The 22,441-nt window shown below is 38.1% G+C and overlaps 1 protein-coding gene across 1 annotated transcript in view; it reads left to right on the top strand.

Moving 5' to 3' along the window:
• The first annotated feature begins 2,519 nt into the window (after positions 1-2,519).
• Positions 2,520-22,441, top strand: part of lmbrd1 (LMBR1 domain containing 1) — a 69,068-nt gene continuing 49,146 nt past the window's right edge. The window contains exons 1-3 of the mRNA XM_044372882.1: positions 2,520-2,621; positions 4,293-4,469; positions 5,678-5,741. Coding sequence (XP_044228817.1) covers positions 2,556-2,621; positions 4,293-4,469; positions 5,678-5,741 — 307 coding nt within the window. The 5' untranslated portion in view covers positions 2,520-2,555. The remainder of the gene's footprint in view (positions 2,622-4,292; positions 4,470-5,677; positions 5,742-22,441) is intronic.

Raw genomic sequence — 22,441 nt, forward strand, 5'->3', positions numbered from 1 at the left:
CTTTATCACTGTCTGTTTCCACCAGATGAGCGCCATTTATTTTATCAACCAATAAATGGGAGGTTGCATTTGATGGTGGTTTGCATATAATTTGTAAAATTTGGAGCGGATGTGGATGAAAGTGGATATGATACCATAATTGTGCTGTGACAACTTCCATCCACTTGAGGAAAGAGGGAATAGCCTATAGGTAACATAGACTTTGTGATCCGCTCATTGCAGCAACCCCTCCAGTTGACTACAGTACATTATGAAATTAAAAGAGGGATAAAAAAAAGACATATACACCAATCAAGTGTCAGTCATCTATTCCCCAAATCCTTCACTGACTGACAGAAATCCTGACAATGTCCTACCTTTTTCTCAGCAAGCCTCTTTTAATAGACTTAGGTACATGGCTTCTATTAGGGCACATTGCCAATCTGCATGATAAAGGCATTTGCAGGTTTGAAAGGTTGCATGAATTAAGTAGACCTACCTCCCTTTTGCACATGAATAATGGGTTGTGAACAAATTACATTAGTTTAATTAAAAAATTTTAAAGTCAGGGGCACAAATTAAGTTTAGATATATGGTTATTGATTTTAGTGAGTTGAATGTAAAAGTGTCCAAACCAATAGCGACCAACTAATTAATTGGTAAGAATATTCTTCATTCCAATTAGTAATAGACTAATTTCCCCCCAATACAATATACAGAGAAGTATTATTTTCACTTTCAAAAACTTTAGAGCCTCAATGTCACTATGGAGTCTTCCCCTTGCAGAAGTAATTACTCAAGCAATAATTTAATTTTGTCTCAATAATTCCAGACATGGTGAAGCATGACTGCACACTAGACTGTTGTAATTTAAAGGACAATATACTTCATAAATGGAGCAGAATTCCTTGACACAATGCACTCAGATGTGTAAAAAGGGTTATAGAATCAAAATACAGCAACTTCTTTATATTGGGATGCCATGAGGTTTGCCTGCATGCTGAATTTGATAAGAGCTGAAGGAAACAGTGAGTGAGCCTGGCATATGGGTGGATACATGCACACACACACACACACACACACACACACACATGCGCACACACAAAACCCAAGCTGATTGTTATAACTTCACACAGAGTCTGGAAAAGTTAATATACTCCCATTGCTGCATAAGTTTGGATTCCCTGCTGAATGAAAGAGAAGTTCATATCTCTAAAGATTCAACTTTTTGAAAACTTGACTGGTATTGCTATTGATGCATTTTCCTGCTTCAATCAAATACATACAGTAGCTTTTAGGGATTCATGGCACCCTCTACTCATTGAGCTGAAGCATATAAAAGAAAAACACACCTTAATAAGTTTCTCAAGTAGCAGATCTTATTTCTGTTCTGCTGTAATGCTTATATTAAGAATGACTATGTTGGCATTATATGACACATAACAGGAGGCAGAGAGAAAAAATCCTGAGGTCCTAGTGGAAATTAAAGCAAATATGTCAGACGTACAGCACAGCTAACCTCAGTCTCACCCAACCCAGCAATCAGAGGCACTAATCTTTGGTTTAAAGTACTAATGAAAGAAGAGAGACGAATGTATATTTAATGTATGTATATTTAAGAGACCAGATCCAAGAAAAGAAGCCAGAGAAGCTAATTGCAATGCTGTAGGAATATTAGCCTACAGATATCATAGAATTTTGAACTTGCCTCATTAATTAGGCCTATATATAAATTGTTAATATGCACACTATAATATCATCTGAGGGAATACCTTCAGCTCCACATACAGTGCCCGTTTGCTGGTGTGGGCCACTGTGGTAGATAATTGATAACAAATTTTACCCCAATGATCTGCTCTACACATGGGAATGCAGCCACAGGTGCACTGCACCCTAATTTCCAATGACCCACTTTTACTTTTTCAGCCTATATAAAGCTTAATGAACAACAACTGAATAAAAGTACGGTGCATGCAAGAAAAATGCACAAACTCCACTACTATCAAAATTCTGCATATGGGCTACTGTTTGTATATGCTGTTGTCATGTTATATATGCTGTTGTTTTATTTTTTTATCTAAAGTTGACACACAAGATTATGTGTAACAGAGAGATGCAATATAGGAAAATAACATACAGAAAAGCAGAGCAAAGAGAATGATATGGTATGTATTAAATATACATTTCAGGATGTAAGAAATGCAGTGGGGGCATCATAATACCATATTTTTTAAATGTGTTTTATACAGTGGCCCAAATGCCCCTCAGGTCATACTTTCTTCTCCAGTAAGACTACTATTATAATATGATAACTACTGCTCATTCGCTTATGGCACCGAGTCCACTCCACTGTATTGTCAGATGCTTTTAATGCCTCCTCTCTTTACACGGCCGACTTGTCCCAGCATGAGTGAAGCTGTGAACACAGTTCAATAAAACCCCTGTAATTATTATCCCACATATGGACTTATCAACAAACATATGGACTTTCCACGTAGACGTCACGGCTGCTTGCTCGCCCTCCTCCGTGGTGACGTCAACCGGAGCACGTGGTTTTGTTATTGCAGGAAGTGAAGATGGCGGCTCAGTCGTTGCTCTCCGAGTCTTTGCTCGGGTGGTCTATTTTCACCTTTATACTTTTGGTAAGCACGTATGAAGTTGTCTAACCGCATCGTCGAGTGGTGAAGCGTTAGACAATCAGTTTGAGATCTTTTTAGCAGTCGAATTCATGGATTGGTTAATGTCTTACCGGCGCGACATGGCTGCCGTGTATTAACGTCAATATTGGCTTTGGATTGGTTTAAGCTAACGTTAGCCATGACTCACTTACAGGCTGTTGTTTCATTGGAACTCACCGTAGTATTTAGTATGCTTTTATGTTTCATACGATTAAAAACAATCGCAGTGTAAAACACCACCATGTCGAGAACAAGGTGGCGTGTATTCTTGCCTTTAGTAACGTTACACAGAAAATTAACATCTCCGGTTAGATTTTTCTTGGTAAGAGCATATAACTCTATAAATTGGATGCTAACTTTCCACAAGGGTTTAAATTGCTAAAATGATAGTCTGCCGAATAAATAAATGCAACGTAAGTGCTTTTGATAATAAGCAAAAGCTGCTTATCAGCAGATATTGTAAATACACATATACATATGTAACCTTTCCTTTCCTGTTCCTCATAATTTGGACGCATTTAGAGACTTCAGTAGTACGTAGATGAGTGCCTTGAAGTTTGTCAGCTAAGGTAATCTGTTACCCAATTTAGCACTCATTATCTTAGCTGTCATTTAGAGTCACATGGCTGAATCAGGATCCGTCCAGAAGAATGCCTGGATGCCAATAAATTGCTCTGTTTCCCTACTCACCACTAGCAGCCCTTTATATTTGATCAACCCCTTCAATGGATCTTATTTGGATGCAAAGCCAGCGTCATTACCTGGCAAAACAAGCAGCCAGAGGCTTAAGGCTGCGGGCCTTTAATTGATCCTGTCTGTGAATGGCAGCCCTTGATCTGAAGGGACTAGTTTTAGCAGTGTCCTCACTTCCTACAGCTTGTGTGCCTGGAATATGACCTTGTCATTTTGGAACCTCTCTTTTTGCATCTCTGTCTAAAGTGTCCCCTTTTACACTGACATGCCCTCTCTTTTTGTCTTTTTAATGTTAAAAAAGCAGCAGAATAAATGAGCAAATTCATGGAAATTGATTAAATGAAATGATTAAATGATTAACTCAAAGAATTTTCAAATGGTTATTACTGTTATTTTGTCATTATGTCTTATCAGTCCTTAACAATGTTAATAACTCTGTGTTCACTTGCATGCTGAAAGAGGATAAGGTGACCTGTATAACCCTTAGCCAGGCTGTTCTCAGTATATAATTCCCCACTTGTTGTGTTAACACTTTGGTTTGAGTATTTCGTTTTCAGGCACCAGCAGCACACACACTGAAGCTAGAGTTTCTAAGCAATGAAGATCATGCATAGGGGCACACAATATCATGCACACAGCAGCATGCAGGTCAATAAAATATACCCCTGCAATACTGACCCCCCCCCTTGCTGACACCCGCTTTCAAATTTGGTTAGCCTAATTTCCCTCTGAGATTACAGGTAGACACAAAGAAAAAAAAAGTGAAATTTTGATCCATTGTACTGTGTATAGTCTCTCAAATTTAATTCTAATACTTTTGCCTAACATGTTATAATATCTCTCTAGGCTAAATGCTGTTTTGCTAACTTGTTCCTTGTTTTTACTATTCCTCATAATCCTACATTTATTTTAATTTGATTATTATTGTTTTTTCCTGTTAAGGTAATCCTTGCTTTCTGTTGGGTCTACATTCGGAAATTTCAAAGTCGTCAGGAGAGTGAAGTCATTTCAACCATCACAGCAATATGTGCACTAGCCATTGCTTTGATAACTTCAGCACTTCTGCCAGTGGATATATTCCTTGTCTCATTCATGAAGTATCCAAATGGTACCTACAAGGTTAGTATCTATTCTGCTAACAGCCCCAGTAAAATCAATTTAAGAAATACTAATGACTTTTCCTGAGGCAGCTATTAACTGGTTTGCTTTGTAATTTTCTTACAATTAGACAATGTGGACATTATTTTTGTCCAGTCTAAAAGCTCATAAATTTTTTGCCATGTTGTTGCATTTGTTTGTACCTATTTCAAGATTTAGCAAAGTGTGTAATGACATCTTCATTTGAACAGCAGGTAATTTGTTGCATCTTTTGGGTTGTGATCTTCTTTGATTGCTAAAGGGTATGTCTTTTTTGTACCATTTAGTCATGGCTACCTAACATAGGCTGCACACATTAACTCATGAGGAACATAATCCCTCACTTACTTAATCAAACATGATTTCTTGGTAATCTCTTTGTGATTATGTTTTATAATAAAAAGTGTAATAATCAGCAAAGAGGCATGAAAGCAAGTGGAGGCTTTTAGGCTAAAAAAATGTAAAAATGATCATGAAAGAATAACATTTACAGCAGCCTCTGATGGGAAAAGATCATTTGAGCTTATCTCAGAGGAGTGAGAAGCATGACACTGCAGAAACTGACAGAAATGACACAAGCATTTTCCTTGAGGCTGCTACTCTTCAAAAACAATACCTAGTTCCTAATCTTTTTGCAGCTTTAACAGTTTCTCTTCCCAATTGGAGAATTCCCCCTTAAAGTAAAATGCATGAAATGCAAGCTTATAATGGACAATTTCCCACAGCTGTGCTACACATGAATAAAAATAGATTTAGACAAAGGTCTGTCAGCTTTGAGTTATTCCCCCAGTGCCTGTCAGTTTTGTATCATTCTCTGTTTATATCTGAATTACTTTTGTATATCTAGGTAAACAAAGTGGCTAGAGCACTGCTACATGGGCATGACCTACCCCTGTCCAGGGTCTTGGATTAATTCATTAATCTGTGTATTCTGTTTTTTATTTCATGCCTCTGTCTTGAATGCTTAATGAGTATGATAAACAATTAAGTGGCAGAATTAATACAGTATCCAGAACAAACTACCTGCATCTGTGTTGTTTTCTTTTGTTACATTATATTTCATACTGATTATTTCTTTTTAATGAGTTTTGATCTAATTGATGCCGCTTCTCATTGATGGCTGTAGTTGTGTAATTCTCTTTACTGTTGAACTTAATTCTAATTTTCACTTTTTCTTTGCTGACATCCAGGAATGGGCATCAAACAATGAGACGAGAGCGCAAATTGAAGACACCGTGTTGTATGGATATTACAGTAAGTGTATTCTCTTATACACTTACGTCATTCTCCTGTATTATCAATATTATCTCCTCTTTCACTTGATGCCAGTTCAATTTTAAAAACACCTGGGGCCTGACTCACTCACACAGCAATCTTAGTGGGTTAGCAGTCAGACTTTGGGATTCACAGTGGCTTTTTGTTCTCACAATGGTGACTTATTTCCGTGTATCTCTATGGTAACTTAAGCTGCACGTCTTACTTTATGAGCAGTTTTGACATTAAAGTATTCAAAAAGCTATGCAGTAGTTCACTGATTCCAGAGAGCCTTGTGTCCTTTTAAAAAATGTTGTCATACAATTCAATTCACTAAACCTGATACAAACATAAACATGACATTCAAATGAGTGAGACCATGAATGGGCCTACTACTGAAATAATAGACAGTGAAAAGCCATTTTCACAGGTTAATATTGATAGAAGGACAAAACTGGTTTGATTTCCATGATGATTTAATACTGTATATCAGAGATATTAAACATTTACAATGTTTCCAGGCCAAATGCCCACTTTGGCCATAAAATGAATGGAATCTGTCAAATAGCAGACAGCTTGCATTAGTCAACTATAGCTGTCAATAATTAATTAAATTTACTGTTGCTTATTAAGTATGCTGAAATGTTTTTTTTCGTTGGATGTGTGGATTGTGCCTTAGATGGAGCACAAGCAGCATTCTGATCACCTTATTACTGTTGCACACAAGGTGAATTGTTATAACCTTCATATGACACACCTAAGTATTATTGATACCTTGAGGTCCAGTGTGTCTTAATGATAGACAGTGATCATCATATTCACTCATGCCACGATTATTTACTGTTTACCTTATGCATTTCTCATAGACTCTGCAGTGTCAATATTTTGCTGTTAAAGTCCTTTTTTGTTGGTCATGTATTTCAATAATTCAAGTTTTAAAATTTCTTTCTTAGTTATTAGTTCTCATGTTTACATAATTCTGTGATTTTATAATGTATGATTTTAGGGTTATTTATTGTTTTATAAATGTATAATTTTGTAATGTCAATATGTGTTTATATTGAAATATATTTTCTTTGCTGGACTTAATTATCTATGTTGATGCAATAGCTTGATTTCGCCATTGGCACCAATGGTTTCATCATATAAATATGCTGCTTTGTATCTACTGATGTTGCATGTGACCAGCTATTGGTTACAGACTCTTCCCCCCTTCATGTGTACACTGTCAGGAGAGGTTATGAAAATCATATGCTTACAGAGGAAGCTGGTGACCATGTTTATAAGACTGATTTGTCAGGGTTACCATAAGGAGTTGTGAAAACAAGTATGACAAAAATACCCTGACTATTTATGAGTCCAGTTTAGATGATGGTAACATTTTGGTGAGGTTAGTGTTGAACAGAAAATGTCTGAAGTGATTGCAGTAATAAAATTTAGGGATTAATTTAATGACTGATTGGTATAGCAGTCATGGTAAATGCTTCCCTGCTGCAGAATAATTACAACAGTAACAAATGTTAAGCAGTTTATTTTCCTATTGTACAGAGGACTCACTGTCACTGTTGATATATTATGAGTGCCAGTAGTCGTGGGTCATGTTACGTCTCCTCTCCAAACTCCTCAGGTTCGCCTTCTGTATTGTTTTTCCTTATAATATGTGGCAGGGCAAGTAGAATCAGCTGAAATGTTTCCAGTATTGTGTTTGATGTAATGGTTAAAATGATTAGCATAAAAAATAGAAACATGTTTGTTTCCCCATGAGAAAATGACAGTATTAGACAAAAAATGTTTTTGTTTGGATTTAATATTTCTCACCAAAAAAATACAATTTGGATCTTTAAGGCATGACAAACATGTTGAATGCATGCAGACAACAGATCCTTCTTGCCTTGTTGGACTCAGATCTAGTGGTGTCATGGCAAACAAGAGAAAGGCAATGTTCATAATTATTTGTTTCCCTTTTTCACTCGTTGCAACTGTCACATGAATTAGATTACAATTATAACATTTCACCTTAGGTTTGTTAACAAATCAATCAGTTATCATGGACTCACCCCCCCAATGTTCTTGCTGTGACAGGGGACAAGCTCAGTCTCTGTAGATCACTCCATAATGGTAGTATTTGTGCATGGTTACAATTCATGGGGACAGTATCCAGGCTATTTGGCTGATAAATTCCCAACTTAAAACTAAAGTGGCGCTGAAATTTCTCCATTATTGTCATATTAAGGATGACATGAGTTTGTTGTCTTTTACGATTGCAAATTCAGTCATGCCAGAGACACTAGATCACACATTTTCCAACAGATGCTGGCTTAAAGTGCCTGTCAGCAACACTGTTATGTACCGTCTGTTCAGAAATGCCAAATGCAAGGAAGACAAGCTGTCTCCTTGCCCAGACAGCCCAATCAAAGAAACCACTTCCACTGGTATAATGACATCAGAAAATTGGCTTTCACAGACCATGAACACTGCACTTGAATCCAGCATTCAAGGGGCCACAGTATATTGTCCTCTGGACACACAAATAAGATTTCATACACAAGATTGATTTTCTCTGTTACTATCTGTAGTTTGGATTAGACATATCCTTAAATTGAAACTTTGCTTCTTAGAGACTTAAAAAAATGAATAATTCAGTAGGCTTAGTCTTTCGAATGCAGGGCCGTGTCCCGTCAGTAATTTAATTCGTTTAATGGCCAAACTGCCTGGAAACCATGTTCCTGGTGCAACAGTTACACTCAAGAAATTTGTCACACATCAGAGGAAAAGCTTATGTAGTTGGTTTAGTAATTTGGAGTCCTTTAGACCTATATCTCTGTCTGATTAGAAGGTTTGAGAGTAAATCTTAGGTCACAATCTGTAATTGTTTTGAGTGGCTGCTGAAGTTGCTGTGTGTCATGCAGCGCTTCAAATTGTGGTACTCATGCTGTGCTCTTTTATAGTTTAATCCAGATAAATGCTTTGGTTTTATATTTCGTGTTAAGTAGGCATTGCAAATTAAAAAATGTTCCTAATAATTTGTCCGCCCCATTAACATATATAAGAGGGGCAAAATATTAGGAACACTTTTCAATATAATACAGTCCAGTACACCACCACCACCAGCACTCACTATGACCTCAATAATAAACATAAAGTAGAATTATCACCTTTCTGACAATGTCAACAAAAACTGAAAATGTATAAGCTTCATAAAAATAGAATTTATGGCAGAGCTGTTGAATTGGATTGCATTAGATTAGATGTTCCTAATAAAGTGCTCAGTGAGTGTAGTTTGTTCATGCCATTCACAGAACAAAGGAAATTGCGTTTTTTCATATAAATGTTCCTATCAAGCTTAAAAAATCTTAGACATATCAAGACTATACATTCTATGAGCCAGGAAATGGGTAAGAGAAGCTTTTGAAAGAGTCTGCTACTCGCCTCAAGCGCGTGACATGTGATCATAGCTCTGGGAGTATGGTGCAGAGTGATCTGCTTGCAAATTTGTTGTGCTTGTAACTTTTGGCTGTTGATAAGGTTGAGTGCTCCTAAAACAGCCTAAAATCAGAGCCTTACGGTTTTGATTGATATTGTGCTCAGTCCCTCTGGGCATATTTTTGAAATAAACCTACAGCACCTCTTAAATATTTAAATTGCATACTTAGCTTAGAGGTAATGAATACTGACCCATCATTTATCATGACATGCTCCTCAGTTCATTTGCCTTGCTGTGACAACATTGGAAACTGTTTTCTGTGTTCTAGTCATATTTGTGAGATTTTTACAGATTGAGTACTGAGTCGGATCACTTGCCTATGGCTATTTAAATTTAAATGCTTTATTGCAGTAATATTTTTGAGACAGTGCTACAATTGATTTGATTGAAAGTCAGTTGGGATTCATGATGCATTTCTATGTGACTATCCATCTCTGCAGCAAGTATATGTTTTTGAAGACGACAATATAAGAGGACTGTGTGCTGAAGCTTAGCAAAGTCATACTTTGTTGATGGCTGCAGTATTAGGCTAGATATGAAAATATGATAAATCTGATTCTGGCTGCATAGTCCATTTTACTACAGTGTTACTGATGTTTACATTGAACCAGAGACTTATTCCCCTCTTTTTTTCAGGGGCATCACTTTTTTATTTGCCAGTAGGTGGAGACCAAGCTCTATGTGTGTAGTATACACAGCTTCCTTACAGATCTAACCTTTAAAGTAGAATTTTCTTTAAGGCCATATTTGACATCACTGTCCATTTGTCTCTTCACAAATGGAATAATTACAGGGTTGACATCAAGATTTCCTATTTCCTCCACTGGAGCATGTTTTTCTCCAAGGTAGATTGATTTGTATTCAGTGGTGATCACACTTAATAAGCATGTGTTTGTCCAGTGATTTTTTTAAGAACTCTCTACATTATTTACTTGATGTTTGAAATAATTTGATGGCCTCACATTTCTGTCATTGGGTGCAGTCTTGTCAGTTGCTGACACTGTCAACATTTCTGCAGCAATTGTGAATTCACTTTTCTGCTGTATAATTAGCCTGTGGAGTTTTAGAAACACAATGTTGTCATAGTGGGGTAATTATAATATAGCACAATATCATTGTTATGTCAATGGATTTGTTACGTTTTTTGTAATTTTTTTCACTGTTTGAGTAATCCACACAGTTATACTGAATTGGTGGGAGTGCATAACATTCTTATATTTATTGGTTATTTTGCTCCCTTTTGTTCATTAAACTACATGTGTGTTTATGTTAAAGCAGCCCGTCAGTAGTGTGAAATCTCACTGTTGTCTGGACTCATTTTATCTTATGACAGCTAAAGTACACATTAACATCAACATCTTAACTAGGTCAAGTAAACGCATTTCAGATATGTTACAGTTATGCATTTATGAGTGCATGAATTATGAGTTTTGCATGAGGAAGCATTTTGAGTCTGAGAAACAACTTGAACACCAGTGATGAAGAGATAAAAGCTATATCACAATTTGAGCATTATGCCAAGAAAAAAAAAAGGTACAAATGTTCTGTCAAAGTGAAACGTAACTTATTGTCTTTAGAGAATATACCTTATAGTTTTTTGCAAACTCTACCTAGTGTAGTGTTGGATAAAATGTACCATCAACTTGACAAAGAGGATGAATGTCTCTAACTGAAACACCCACTACCTTTTAGAGCCCAAATAGCTTTTTGTGATCTTTGATGAACCCTAAGTTTGAAAGCCTAGTCTTTCAATCTCCAGCATCTGTCCATTTATGCATTTCCTTGGACTGTTCAGTACTTCAAAGCAGTGGTGCATAAGACCCTTAAGCAACAGGGCAAAATACCCCTGGGCCTTTTAAATAAATCATTGGTTTTCTCTCTGCCTTTTTTAATGCCATTTGTAGAAGAGAAGCTAGAGAGGATGCAATCCTCTTGTAAATACACTACAAGTGCTTTCTTTTTGTGTGTGAATCTTGTCCACCTACATGTGCTGACTGAATTTTATTGGCGAGTGGTAGCCTAGTGCTACTTTTAAAAGCATTCCTGAAAAACCTTGACAAATTGCAGTTTTATTTTTGGGGGCAGCTTTGTGTTATACAGCCCCTCAATGATAAGCACATTGTCCAGCGTGCATGAGAAAGAAAATGCAGCTTTCTTCCCTCTGTGTGCAAAAACCTATAGCTATTATAATCCTATAGCTCTATCTCTGCCTTTGTTTAGACTGAGAGAGATTTAAAAATGTATGCCATGGAAACATTTTAAAGCCTGTTGTTACCTGTTAAGCTTATGTTATGGTGATAAACAGTAAAGCCAGACCAATTTTGTGGCAGATACCAATATTGATTTATTTATATCAGCTGGTATTTGTTTTCTAACATAAACACAAGATAAACATTTTATATGAATCCCTCAAATTTTGTCATTAAAGAAGTTTGACATTTAAGAATAAATAAAAATAATCTAATGCTCTCTGGGTAATTACCATTACACAGTTGCTAAAGCACCTCAAACAAATCTTTGGCATTAATGTCTTTACAATTTATTTTTACTTATTGGCTGACATACAGTACTGTGCAAAAGTTTTAGGCACTAAAAGTAAAGTGAGAATGTTTACAAAAATATTGCTATAAATTGTTTCAATTTATCAATTAACTTTTTACAAAGTTGAGTAAACAGCAGAAACCTAAGTGAAATCAATATTTGCTGTGAGCAGTTTTGTCTTTAAAACAGCAGCAGTTCTCCTCGGTACACTTTAACACAGTTTTTCATGGTAACTTGCAGGTAGGTTGCTGTAACCATCCTGGAGAAAGAATGTTCTTCTGTGGATTTATTATTTAGGCCATCTCAGGTGCTTCTTCATGTAATCCCAGATTGACTCCATGATGTTGAGATCAGGGATCTGTTGGGGCCATACCATACCATCTGTTGCAGGACTCATCATTCTTCTTGTTGCTGAAAATAGTTCTTTATGACTCTAGCTGTATGCTTGGGGTCATTGTCATGTCATGAATAAATTTGGGACCGATCAGGCACTTCCTGATGGTATTGCATAATGGATAAGAATCTAAACATCCAGGGTGCCTAAAACTTTTGCTGTATATATTGATGCTAATATATCGTTGATGAGCTACAATTTGCTGATAATATTGGCAATGCTGATGTATTGGTCATGCTTTAATATACAGTAGTATACCAAACTATCTCGCAGTTGTGGTTTAGCTGTTAGGGTGCTAATCCATCCATTATAGTTTCAATCAGCGTTTCTTTTCTATCATTCATAGAAGGAACTGAGCACTTTCATTTCTTGTAGATACATTAGCTTAGTACAGCTTTATACCTGATAGTAATCCACTTGAATAGATGTAAGAATTGTTTTTCTTGTTGCTTCTTTTTGGTTTTACCAACCACCAGTTTAAGCAAGCTGCCGTAACGTAAATAGATTTTATTGAAACGAAATGGTAGTATTAACCTTTTCCTTTAATATCCTTTCTTTCTTACTGTTACTTGACCAATAAAAAAAGATACTGAATTTTTTGTAATGGCATCTGCTACTGATATTTCAAATACAGCAGTACTTTTCAATTCAAAGGAACTACTAGAGAAAGGCAGTCAATAATGATAGATTATAAAACACCACCCCCACTGTTACAGTCAGTATGTAATGTTTTATAACAGGGTAACACATTGATGGATGTGTCATTGACTGTTAGTCTGACAGAAAGCTAAAAATATTATTTCTATCTCCTGCTTGTCCAATGATCTTGTTGACAAATGTCATCACCTCATGCTGAGCATCCCCATTAGTGCACATGGATCCAATACTATAAGTGGTCAAAGTTGAAGAAAGCTTGCACTGAACTTTGTTTCTCATACATATTTAATAGAAATGTATAGGACTGCCCCCTGAAAGTAGATAAGTTGAATCATCTGTTGGAGACCCCTCAATTGACTGAGAACCTTCAAGTCGAGCAGTCTTTTTTTTTGTCAGTCAGTGTGCATTACAATAACAGGATGAAACAGATATAAGCTTACAAAAATGCACAGGGATAGGAACAGGACAGGAATCACAAATAAGGGTAATCATAAATATATTTTAAGATGAGAAGTTATTTCAAAGTGGACAATGCCATGAATTTATTTAAAATTTTCAGGCCTATTGTTTTTATTTTCATCTAAAATAATTCCAGTTTTAAGTAATTTCATTTGTTAATTTATTCTTGTTTAGATTTATTTATTAGTTTTTATATAAACATATTAAACATACAATGACTACCCACTGGAGTCCCTGGGACTCCAAGAATAAACTACTTTGAGAAACAACCATCATAGCAAAATTTTAACTTATTTCTTCTAAAACATTGTTAGTTATGTAATTAATGTAATCTGAAATCTGTGTCTGCTGCATCTGTCTGTCTCCTTCAAAATGACTGACAGGGTGGCCCTACCCCCCAATAGTGTGTGATACTTTAAATTAGGACCCATGGCAAACATGAACTCAATAATTAGTTCCATCTATTAAAACTACATAGGTGGAATTGGGTGCTTTTGACTTGTGTTCCCCAGGATCCCAATACATTGGTATTTTTAAAAATCACTGATTAAAACAGAAACAGAAAACAGTGATACGAAGTCATTAGGACCAAATTGATTGACAAAGTCGTGAAAAATTGGAATGATATAATAAAGCACCTGTGATATATGTCAAAAGTATACCTCTGGGGTCTGTGGGTACCCCAATCGGTAGGATTAGGGTTAAAGAGAAATAAAGGGGTAGGCATTTCCTATTGAAGAAGAGATGTCAGTTATTTCATAGTGGACAATGCTGTGAATTTATTTTAAACTGTTTAATTTGTTTAGTCATTTACACATTGTTTTTAATGTTTAAAGTGAAATAAAAAATAGGCTATAAGAGCTTGATTTAAACAGAAATACATGTGTGCTGCCTGTCTCATTAGTCCGACAAATCCATATGGAAGCCTGACATTGTATGTCGACAATTCAAATAGGCCGAAATTCAAATCTTACATCATATGCAGCTGTCTTTTATTGATTTTTCAATGCTCAGAAAATATGTTACCATAACTCTGTTGCATTTGACTATGTTAATGTGGTCATAATCATCACTGAGACTCATGCCAATGGATTTTCTGATTGGCAGAAATATGAAAAAAAGTCTATATGAAAAAAAAGAACAAATAGTGAAATCTTCGTATTGAATAGCCAAATTCAATTTGACAGACAAAATTCTGAGTTGGGTAAAGTCCTAGAAATGTTTGATTTTTTTAATACTCTGAAGCAAGCAGGGTATAGTCGAAAACCAAACATAAATCCACATAGCCTGCACTTTGGTCATCAAATCACTGAGGTGTTATCATTTGTGTTATAATGCATGTTCTTAAAAGTCAGAAGAGGCTGTCATTTAAATATTTGAACAAATGTATCTTGATAACTGTCAGATGGCTTGGTGCAGCATGTGAAACCTAACACCTAGATGGCTTGGTTGTGCTTCAGATTCTGATGTAAAAATGTTTGTTGTCTGGGTCAGGACTCATTTGATAATGTGTTACATCAAGATGCTGTTCAGCTCACTATTCTTGTCCTACAAGGCTACTCCTTGAAATTGATGTTCCCTACTTCCTGCAACAATGAACAAGGGGCCCTGTGGAGTCCATTTATCCCACTGGGGATATGGTACCTTCTTTCCAACCAGAATATCATGCCACTGAGCTATGAAGTGAAACAAAATGGTAAAATATGAGAGCAGACTGATTTGACTTCGTAACAGTCCAAGCAGATGGCAACAAACTAGAAAAACGTGGCAGGACGCTAGAGATTCTACCTGCAGTTTTAGCATTTGCAACATAAACTATGGGTTTCCAGAGTCTGTTTGTAGTCTAGAGTTGGGTTTACTACTCGCTTCCATCTTGTCAGTTTGGGTGACCAAGTAAGTGGCATTCAAAACAGTTGAGTATAATAGCCTGAAAGACCTGTTAGTCAATGCAAACATGCTGCTAACATGCTGTAAGAAATGGGAGTCGGCACAGATGTCCTGATATGATGTTGTATTAATTCTTATGGTGCTCATTCTGTAAATATTGAAATTCTGTGATATTGAATATTTTATTTAATAAGTAATACATTTAATAGGAAAGGCAGAGTGCAAAGTTATAATAATTATGCTATTTAATTTTGAAAAATGAGAACCTACAGACATGTTTCCATAGCCTGTTGGCTTGGCAAAGCAAGCTTCCTATCTATTTCCACCACATTTACATCTGGATACTGTTGAGCTGTCTGAAGGTTTGTGTTTTTACTGTTTTACATGACAGAGATTACACACAGCTTTAAGCTTCTCTTGTCTTTTAAATAGTAAATAGTAGGGGCTATCAAAAATTTTCACTGTAGTTGTACCTGCTTCAAGTGACAATAAAGTTTCCTTGATCCTTCCTTGATCCTAGTAAAAAAGTAATGCTAGGCCAATATGCAGAATAAAATATTGATTCTGGAGTCATTTGAAATTTAATAACGATCACATTAAGAAATTATGTTCTGAAACTGAATACATTCTATTCTTCCACCCTATCATACCTCTCTCTGATCCTTAAAACTGCATGAGAATGCAGGAGAATGACTCCAAAGCAAACTCACAGCGGTTAGCCTTGATACTCCATCAGCTTATCAGCTTCTTGGGTCTAGCATGTTAGCAAACAACTGTTTAGTCACACATCCATCAGAAGTAGAGCAACACAGGCATCAGATCAGAGTCCTTAATGATACCTGTCAGATTTAAGTTTAATACTCATCAGCAGAGGTGTTAATCTAAAATCAATTTGCTGATTCCAGTTGTTTCATTCAGTTCAGTTTCATGATTCATAATCACTGGCTGTGCAGTTTGTTTGTGTTTTTCTTTTTTAAAACCTTGTTTTTATTGTTTTTATATAAGTGAGAAGACAAGTGATAACAATATAATTAAAATACTGATAAAATATTTGTCAGTGTCACAGTTTAGTTTTTTCATCCATATGATTTTATAATTTCTTTAGAAATTCTCATTTCACAAAATTTGTTATGTCTAAAATAATATTTCTAATATCAATTCAGCAGGTATACAGTTGTGACAGTATTCTTGATTATCTCCCTAGGATGGGCAGTGACGCCTTTGAAAAGTACTACTGGGCCCGTTTGAACCCTTCCCAGACAACCTGTCCTCAAACAACTGTGTTTTATCTGTGGTTTGGCCCCCCAAAAATGGTACATCCCTTGATATTTACAGGAAATGAGAGTTCAAGCTCATAGTGCCATACCTTTCAGCAAGTGTCTGCACAGACAGATATTTTCATCAGTCTCAGGAGTCTTTTGTCAGAGACAGTGTTTCTGTTAGAATTCTCCCTTGGCATTTAATTTTCACATAAAATGTAATACATTCTACTTGTCTGCAAGGGACAAGAGTCCAAGTGCTAAGACCCTTGTTGAGGGCCACTGTGCAGTGAGGACAAGTGTCTAATGTTTCTCATTAAGCCTTATGCGGTGCTGGAAGAGAAACTGCTACTCTGAATAATAGTTAATAATATTGAAATTTCTGCAAATTATACTGAAAACATAAATTACTGTTTTCTAATTGCAAAATGTTTTTCTCTATTTTATCTATTCTTGTGTTAATGTGTTCAAATGTGACTCTAACTCCATCTGTAGACTGTAGGCCTTTATAGCCACTTCAGCTCCCAAAATATGTTTCTTTTATTTTTCTTCCCCCATGAGTAAATTGGAGTATATTCTATATATAAACAAAGGAACTATGTGTAAAGGGTCAAGGTAGTGCATTTAATTATTTAGTCCTCTACTCTGTCAGGGGGATAAATGTGCTAAACTTTTATCCCTGGTCAGGTGTTCTTCCTAGTAGAAGATCTGCTTAGAGAGTAATGGATGATACATGGTAATGCAGTATGACCTATTCTCTCAGTATGTTAATATTCATGGTGTTATGATTAATTTTACCCATTGCTTTAACCCAAGCATATGCCAGTGGCTGCATACTGCGCATGGCTTGCATTTATTGGCTCCTGGCATCATCCTAAACTCAGTTTGTCTGGCTTTAAATGAGTGTAAATGGATAACTTAGTGGAGCAATGAGCATGTGTTTATTGAAAGTAATGCCCTGTCACAATCACAGCTGGCAAAAAGCAAGCCTCTATAACAGTGACATTCATTTGTCTGCAGCACAGAGAGCATTTTGTGAAATATAGTCATTTCACAAGGGGGCATGTTTGTACTTGCTTGAGGCCATACATTCTAAACAGATATGGACCACTTGTTTTTCTACATGTAAGTTGCCATTAAAGTGTGTTACTGATGGATTAAATGATTACAAAGACCAAATTTGCAATTTTACAATATAATATTTTTTGCCATTTAACAGACAGTTGTTTAGTTTATTATAGATATCATTTCTTAATGATGTATGCCCATATTGTATGTCTATTAATAGTTTATATTCTATGTTTTGATTCTGGAGATTTTTAAATTGATGTTTACCTTTCATAAATTAAAAATCACTACCATCATATCAAACCTTTGTTTAATATGTAGGGAGAAAAGTGAAATTCATGTGTCTTGGTTAGCTGTTTACATTCCTGCACATTTTCTTTTAGCTGGCATCACAATGTGACTTGTGCTAATGATTCACATTATCACCTCAAGGAAGTACTGAGCTATGCCAGCCATGTTTCTGAGCACATCTTTGTGACATGTTTCTCTCTGAGTTATTTTTGGGTTGTCTGGGCTGTCTTCACCAACATCCATTTACTCCAGAAAGAAAAGCCTCCAGCTTGAAATAGCATCTCTCTATTTAAGTGTTTTTGCCTCACCTCCACTCTGTGAATTCCTAATGCTTTTGAGTGTTGGGTCTTTTCTCTAAAAAAGCTGCTTGGACAGAAAGAACCAAACAAACCAAAAAAGGCTTAGATCAGAGAGTAGTAAGTTCTTTCATGAAGGACAGGAGTATTGCAGCCACTTCATACAGAAGGTCACCAGCTTTAGTGAATGAAATTATTCCCTGATGCAGATGGGTTTTTCCTATTGCAGTCTTGAACATTTAAAAGAGTCTGGTGATTACCTGCTTTGTGAGAGTTTCCCAAAGCAATTTAAATATACAAATAGCAGAGGGATAAAGCTCCCAATTGAATTACTAATGGTTAATGGTTTTATTAACTTGTCTTTACAAATAGCATTCATAAGAAGAAGGAAAACACTAGCATAAAGACTTTCGGTTATTTACATAACCCCGGTTCTCTGAGTAATATGAGTGAGATGTCTCACTATGGGATGCACGCCTCACTGCAGACCTCAGAAGCATTAATCTCATTACGCCAATCCTGATTGGCTGGTGAACGTATTCATCCGCACCAGGTAGTGCCACCTACCTTAAATAGCTGCTGCGGACGACACAGTCTCATTCAAGATAAGCACTCGCCCAAGCAAGAGGGGTTGTCTGGTGAGACATCTCACTCATATTACTCAGAGAACCAGGATTATGTAAAAAACCTCTTCTCTTTCATAATATTCATTTCAATGTCTCACTTTGGGATGTGGTAGCTCTTGTATTGCCAGACAAGCTTATCTAGCGTCCACCAACCCACAAGGAGAGCTGCTCCGTTCCAGCTAGGACTCCAGGACCGCACGTGCTACACACGGGGCGGAGACGTCCAGCATATAGAAACGGACAAAAGTGAGGGGCGAAGACCAGCTCGCCACAGCACAAATATCCTGAACAGAAACTCCCCTGAATAAGGCCCAGGATGCGGCCAAGCCACGAGTAGAGTGCGCTCGCAGACCCGCCGGTGGCTGCAGACCCTGACTCGTATAAGCCAAAGCAATCGCCTCCACCACTCAGTGGGAGAGGCGTTGCTTAGTAACAGGTTTTCCCTTATGAGGATTAGCCCAGGAGACAAACAGCTGATCGCTCCTCCTGAAACCCCCAGTCTTATCCATGTAAGTGCGCACTGCACGAACCGTACATAACGCACGCGACCGCTGCTCTCCAGGCAGGGCAGCAAAAGCCACAAGGTCGATAGGAGAACATGAACCAACCACCTTGGGCACAAAGCTGGGGTTTGGCTTCAGAGTCATCGTTACATCACCCGGGGCGAACTGAGCGCACGAGGGATGCACCGAAAGCGCATGGATGTCGCTAACTCGTTTAGCCAAAGCTAGCGCCAGTAGCAACACTGTCTTCAAGGACAGGTGTTTCAGGTCCGCTTCTTCTAGTGATTCAAATGGAGGACCCTTAAACCCCTCCAGAACCGCAGCTAAATCCCACGGAGGCACCAGCGGTCGAGAGATGGGGAGAAGCCTGTGCGCTCCCTTCATAAAATGGCAAACCAGCGGGTGTTGGCTCGCTGTTTGTCCCCCCAAATCCGACATGACAGGTGGTGATGGCTGCCAGATACACTTATATTGTGGAAAAGGCTTTTCGCTTGTCAATCAGGTTCTGCAAGAATGACAATATCACTCCCACCGGACACTGAAAAGAAATGTGTCCCTCTTTGAGACACCATTCCTTGAACACTCTCCACTTACAGCCACACAGAGACCTAGTGGAGGAGGCTCTAGCGTTTTGGATAGTGACAATCACTGTCTGTGGAAGCCCCACAGTGGTCAGATCGAGCGACTCATGGGCCAGACCCACAGCGCGAGGCGCTCCGGGTGTAGGTGAAACACTGTCCCCCTCCCTGCGACAGCAGATCCCTGCGCGGCGGAAGTTGCCAAGGCTGAGCGCGCAGCCACCGATAAATCTCCACTAGCCAATGCATCGCAGGCCAGTGTGGAGCTATCAGAATCAGCATGTGGCCGTGTTCCCTCATTCTGGACAGAGTGGGGGGTATCAGAGCCAGTGGAGGGAACATGTAAAGAAGCTCGTGCGGCCAGGCGTGCGCTAGTGCGTCTACGCTCAGGGAAGCATCCATGCTGTGCAGAGAGAAGAACAGCGCTCACTGCGCGTTTCCTTGTGTATTCTGCCCCAGCCCGACAGACTCGCATCTGTAATGACCACTTTCCTGGACAGGACGGAGCCCATGGGCCTCCCCCGGGTCAGGAAAGACGGGGCTCGCCAGTGATGCAGCGCTCTGACGCACTCTGTTGTGACCAACACTCTCCGCGCGCCGTGACGCACGGAATCTAGCCTGAGGGAAGCCACCCAATACTGGAAATCCCTCATGTGAAGGCGGCCAAGACGGACTACGAGAATGGCAGACGCCATCAGCCCGAGTAATTGAAGACATAATCTGACTTCCCTTTCTCCCTCACTTTGAGCTGGGTGTACGCCGGCGGGAAGGTAGGGGTCGAGTTCAGACAGACTAGCTTGGCATGCTAGCCGTCTGTGGAGACTGTTGATGGTGAACACAGCGCAGTGTTGACATGAGCCGGGAATATCGATAGCTAGCCTGGCATGTTCCAGCCCTAGGCAGCTCGAGCAGACCTGGTGTGTGTCCTTGCTCGAAATCTTATTTCCGCAGCAACAGGGACGGGCCACGGAGTCTCCGACACCTCTGGTGTGAAGAATTGTCGCCTCCATTCCTCGCGAGCTGGTGTGCTGGCAAGGAGTCGAGGCAGCTAGCTGGTGTGCTAACTTTGCAGAAGTCGAGGGATTAGCTGGAATGCTAATGCTCGACAAGCTCAAGCTGCCGTGGCGAGGAACCGAGAAACAATGACCAAGCCGTGGAGGGTGAGGAAACACCGAATCCGATCTGGTGTGATCCGAGAGAGAAGCAAATCTAAAGCTAGCTAGCGCCCGGCGACAGAAGCTAAATAAGATCTGTCTGTGGACAGTTAAGCTAGCTAGCCCCTGACGCAAGATATGCCCCGAGTGAGAAGAGGTGTTTGAATGAGACTGTGTCGTCCGCAGCAGCTATTTAAGGTAGGTGGCACTACCTGGTGCGGACGAACACGTTCACCAGCTAATCAGGATTGGCGTAATGAGATTAATGAGATTATTCTGAGGTCTGCAGCGAGGCGTGCATCCCATAGTGAGACATCGAAACGAATATTATGAAAGACAACTGCCAGTAATGGTGTAGCTTGTAACTGTTAATAGCTTTTATAGTGTGGTTTTGGCCCACTTCTCACCCCAAAAGGAAGTACAATAGTTTTCACTCAACTCAAGTAGGGCTGCAACTAATTATTATTTTCATTATTCATTAGTCAGTAAGTTATCTTCTCCATTAATTGGTTAATTGGTTAGTCTCTTACAGGGATCAGCAATTATGTTCAATCATGGGCCAGTTTTTTTCAGCACTGCTTATTGGGGAGCCAACATACAGGCACTGTGAAAACAAAGAGTAATATGTTTGGTTTATTTCTTTTCATTCATTCAAGAATAAATATATTTATATAACAGTTTTAGGGTTGTATCTGTGAGGGCCTCATAGAATGACAAAAGCTTATGTTATTACTAATTTGGCAGAAAAACAACTCCTAACATGAACATATCTTCTGTGTTACACTACAAGACTAAAAGTGCAATTGATAGCTGATCCACACACAATTAACAGTGGCCTGCTTAATTTATGCTTGAAGCAAAGGGCTGTTATTGACACAAATTTGTTCTGTTCAGACAGGCCAAATTATGTTATGTATGTTATGCATCTTGTTAGATTATAAGATGTTACAAAGTCAAATCTATTGGAATTTACATGAATCACATTTTCTACTACAGATTTATGAAGAGCCATGTAAAAGACTTGATGTAATCTATACAAGGGAAAACTTCAGCTTTCGTTAGAGGGCCAAATATTATTGTTGGAGGTCCAGATTTGGGATATGGGCACTATTTGCCTACCACTGGTCTATGATTTGTTAAAGGTTGTGACAAAATGACAATTGCTTAGAGCCCCCAGTGATGCCTTCAAATTGCCTATTTTGTACAACCAAAAGCCCAAAACATAAAAATGTACTGTCCTATATGACATAAGAGAAACAGCTAATCCTATTTGAAATGGAACCAGAGAATTTTTGACACAAAAATGATTGAAATGATTAATTAACTAATAAAATTGCAGATTAATCCATCAATAGAAACAGAAACTCAGACTCAAGATTTTGCCAGCCAGGCAGACAGAAGTGTTAAGATTTTTTAGGGCTCTCTGGTGATGATGCTGCTCGGTTCAATATAAATATTTATAATTTTTAGGGAAACATTTAAGGTTAAAAAATAACACATATA

This window comes from Thunnus albacares, chromosome 14 (genome assembly GCF_914725855.1).
Source record: "Thunnus albacares chromosome 14, fThuAlb1.1, whole genome shotgun sequence".
Lineage (NCBI taxonomy): Eukaryota > Metazoa > Chordata > Actinopteri > Scombriformes > Scombridae > Thunnus > Thunnus albacares.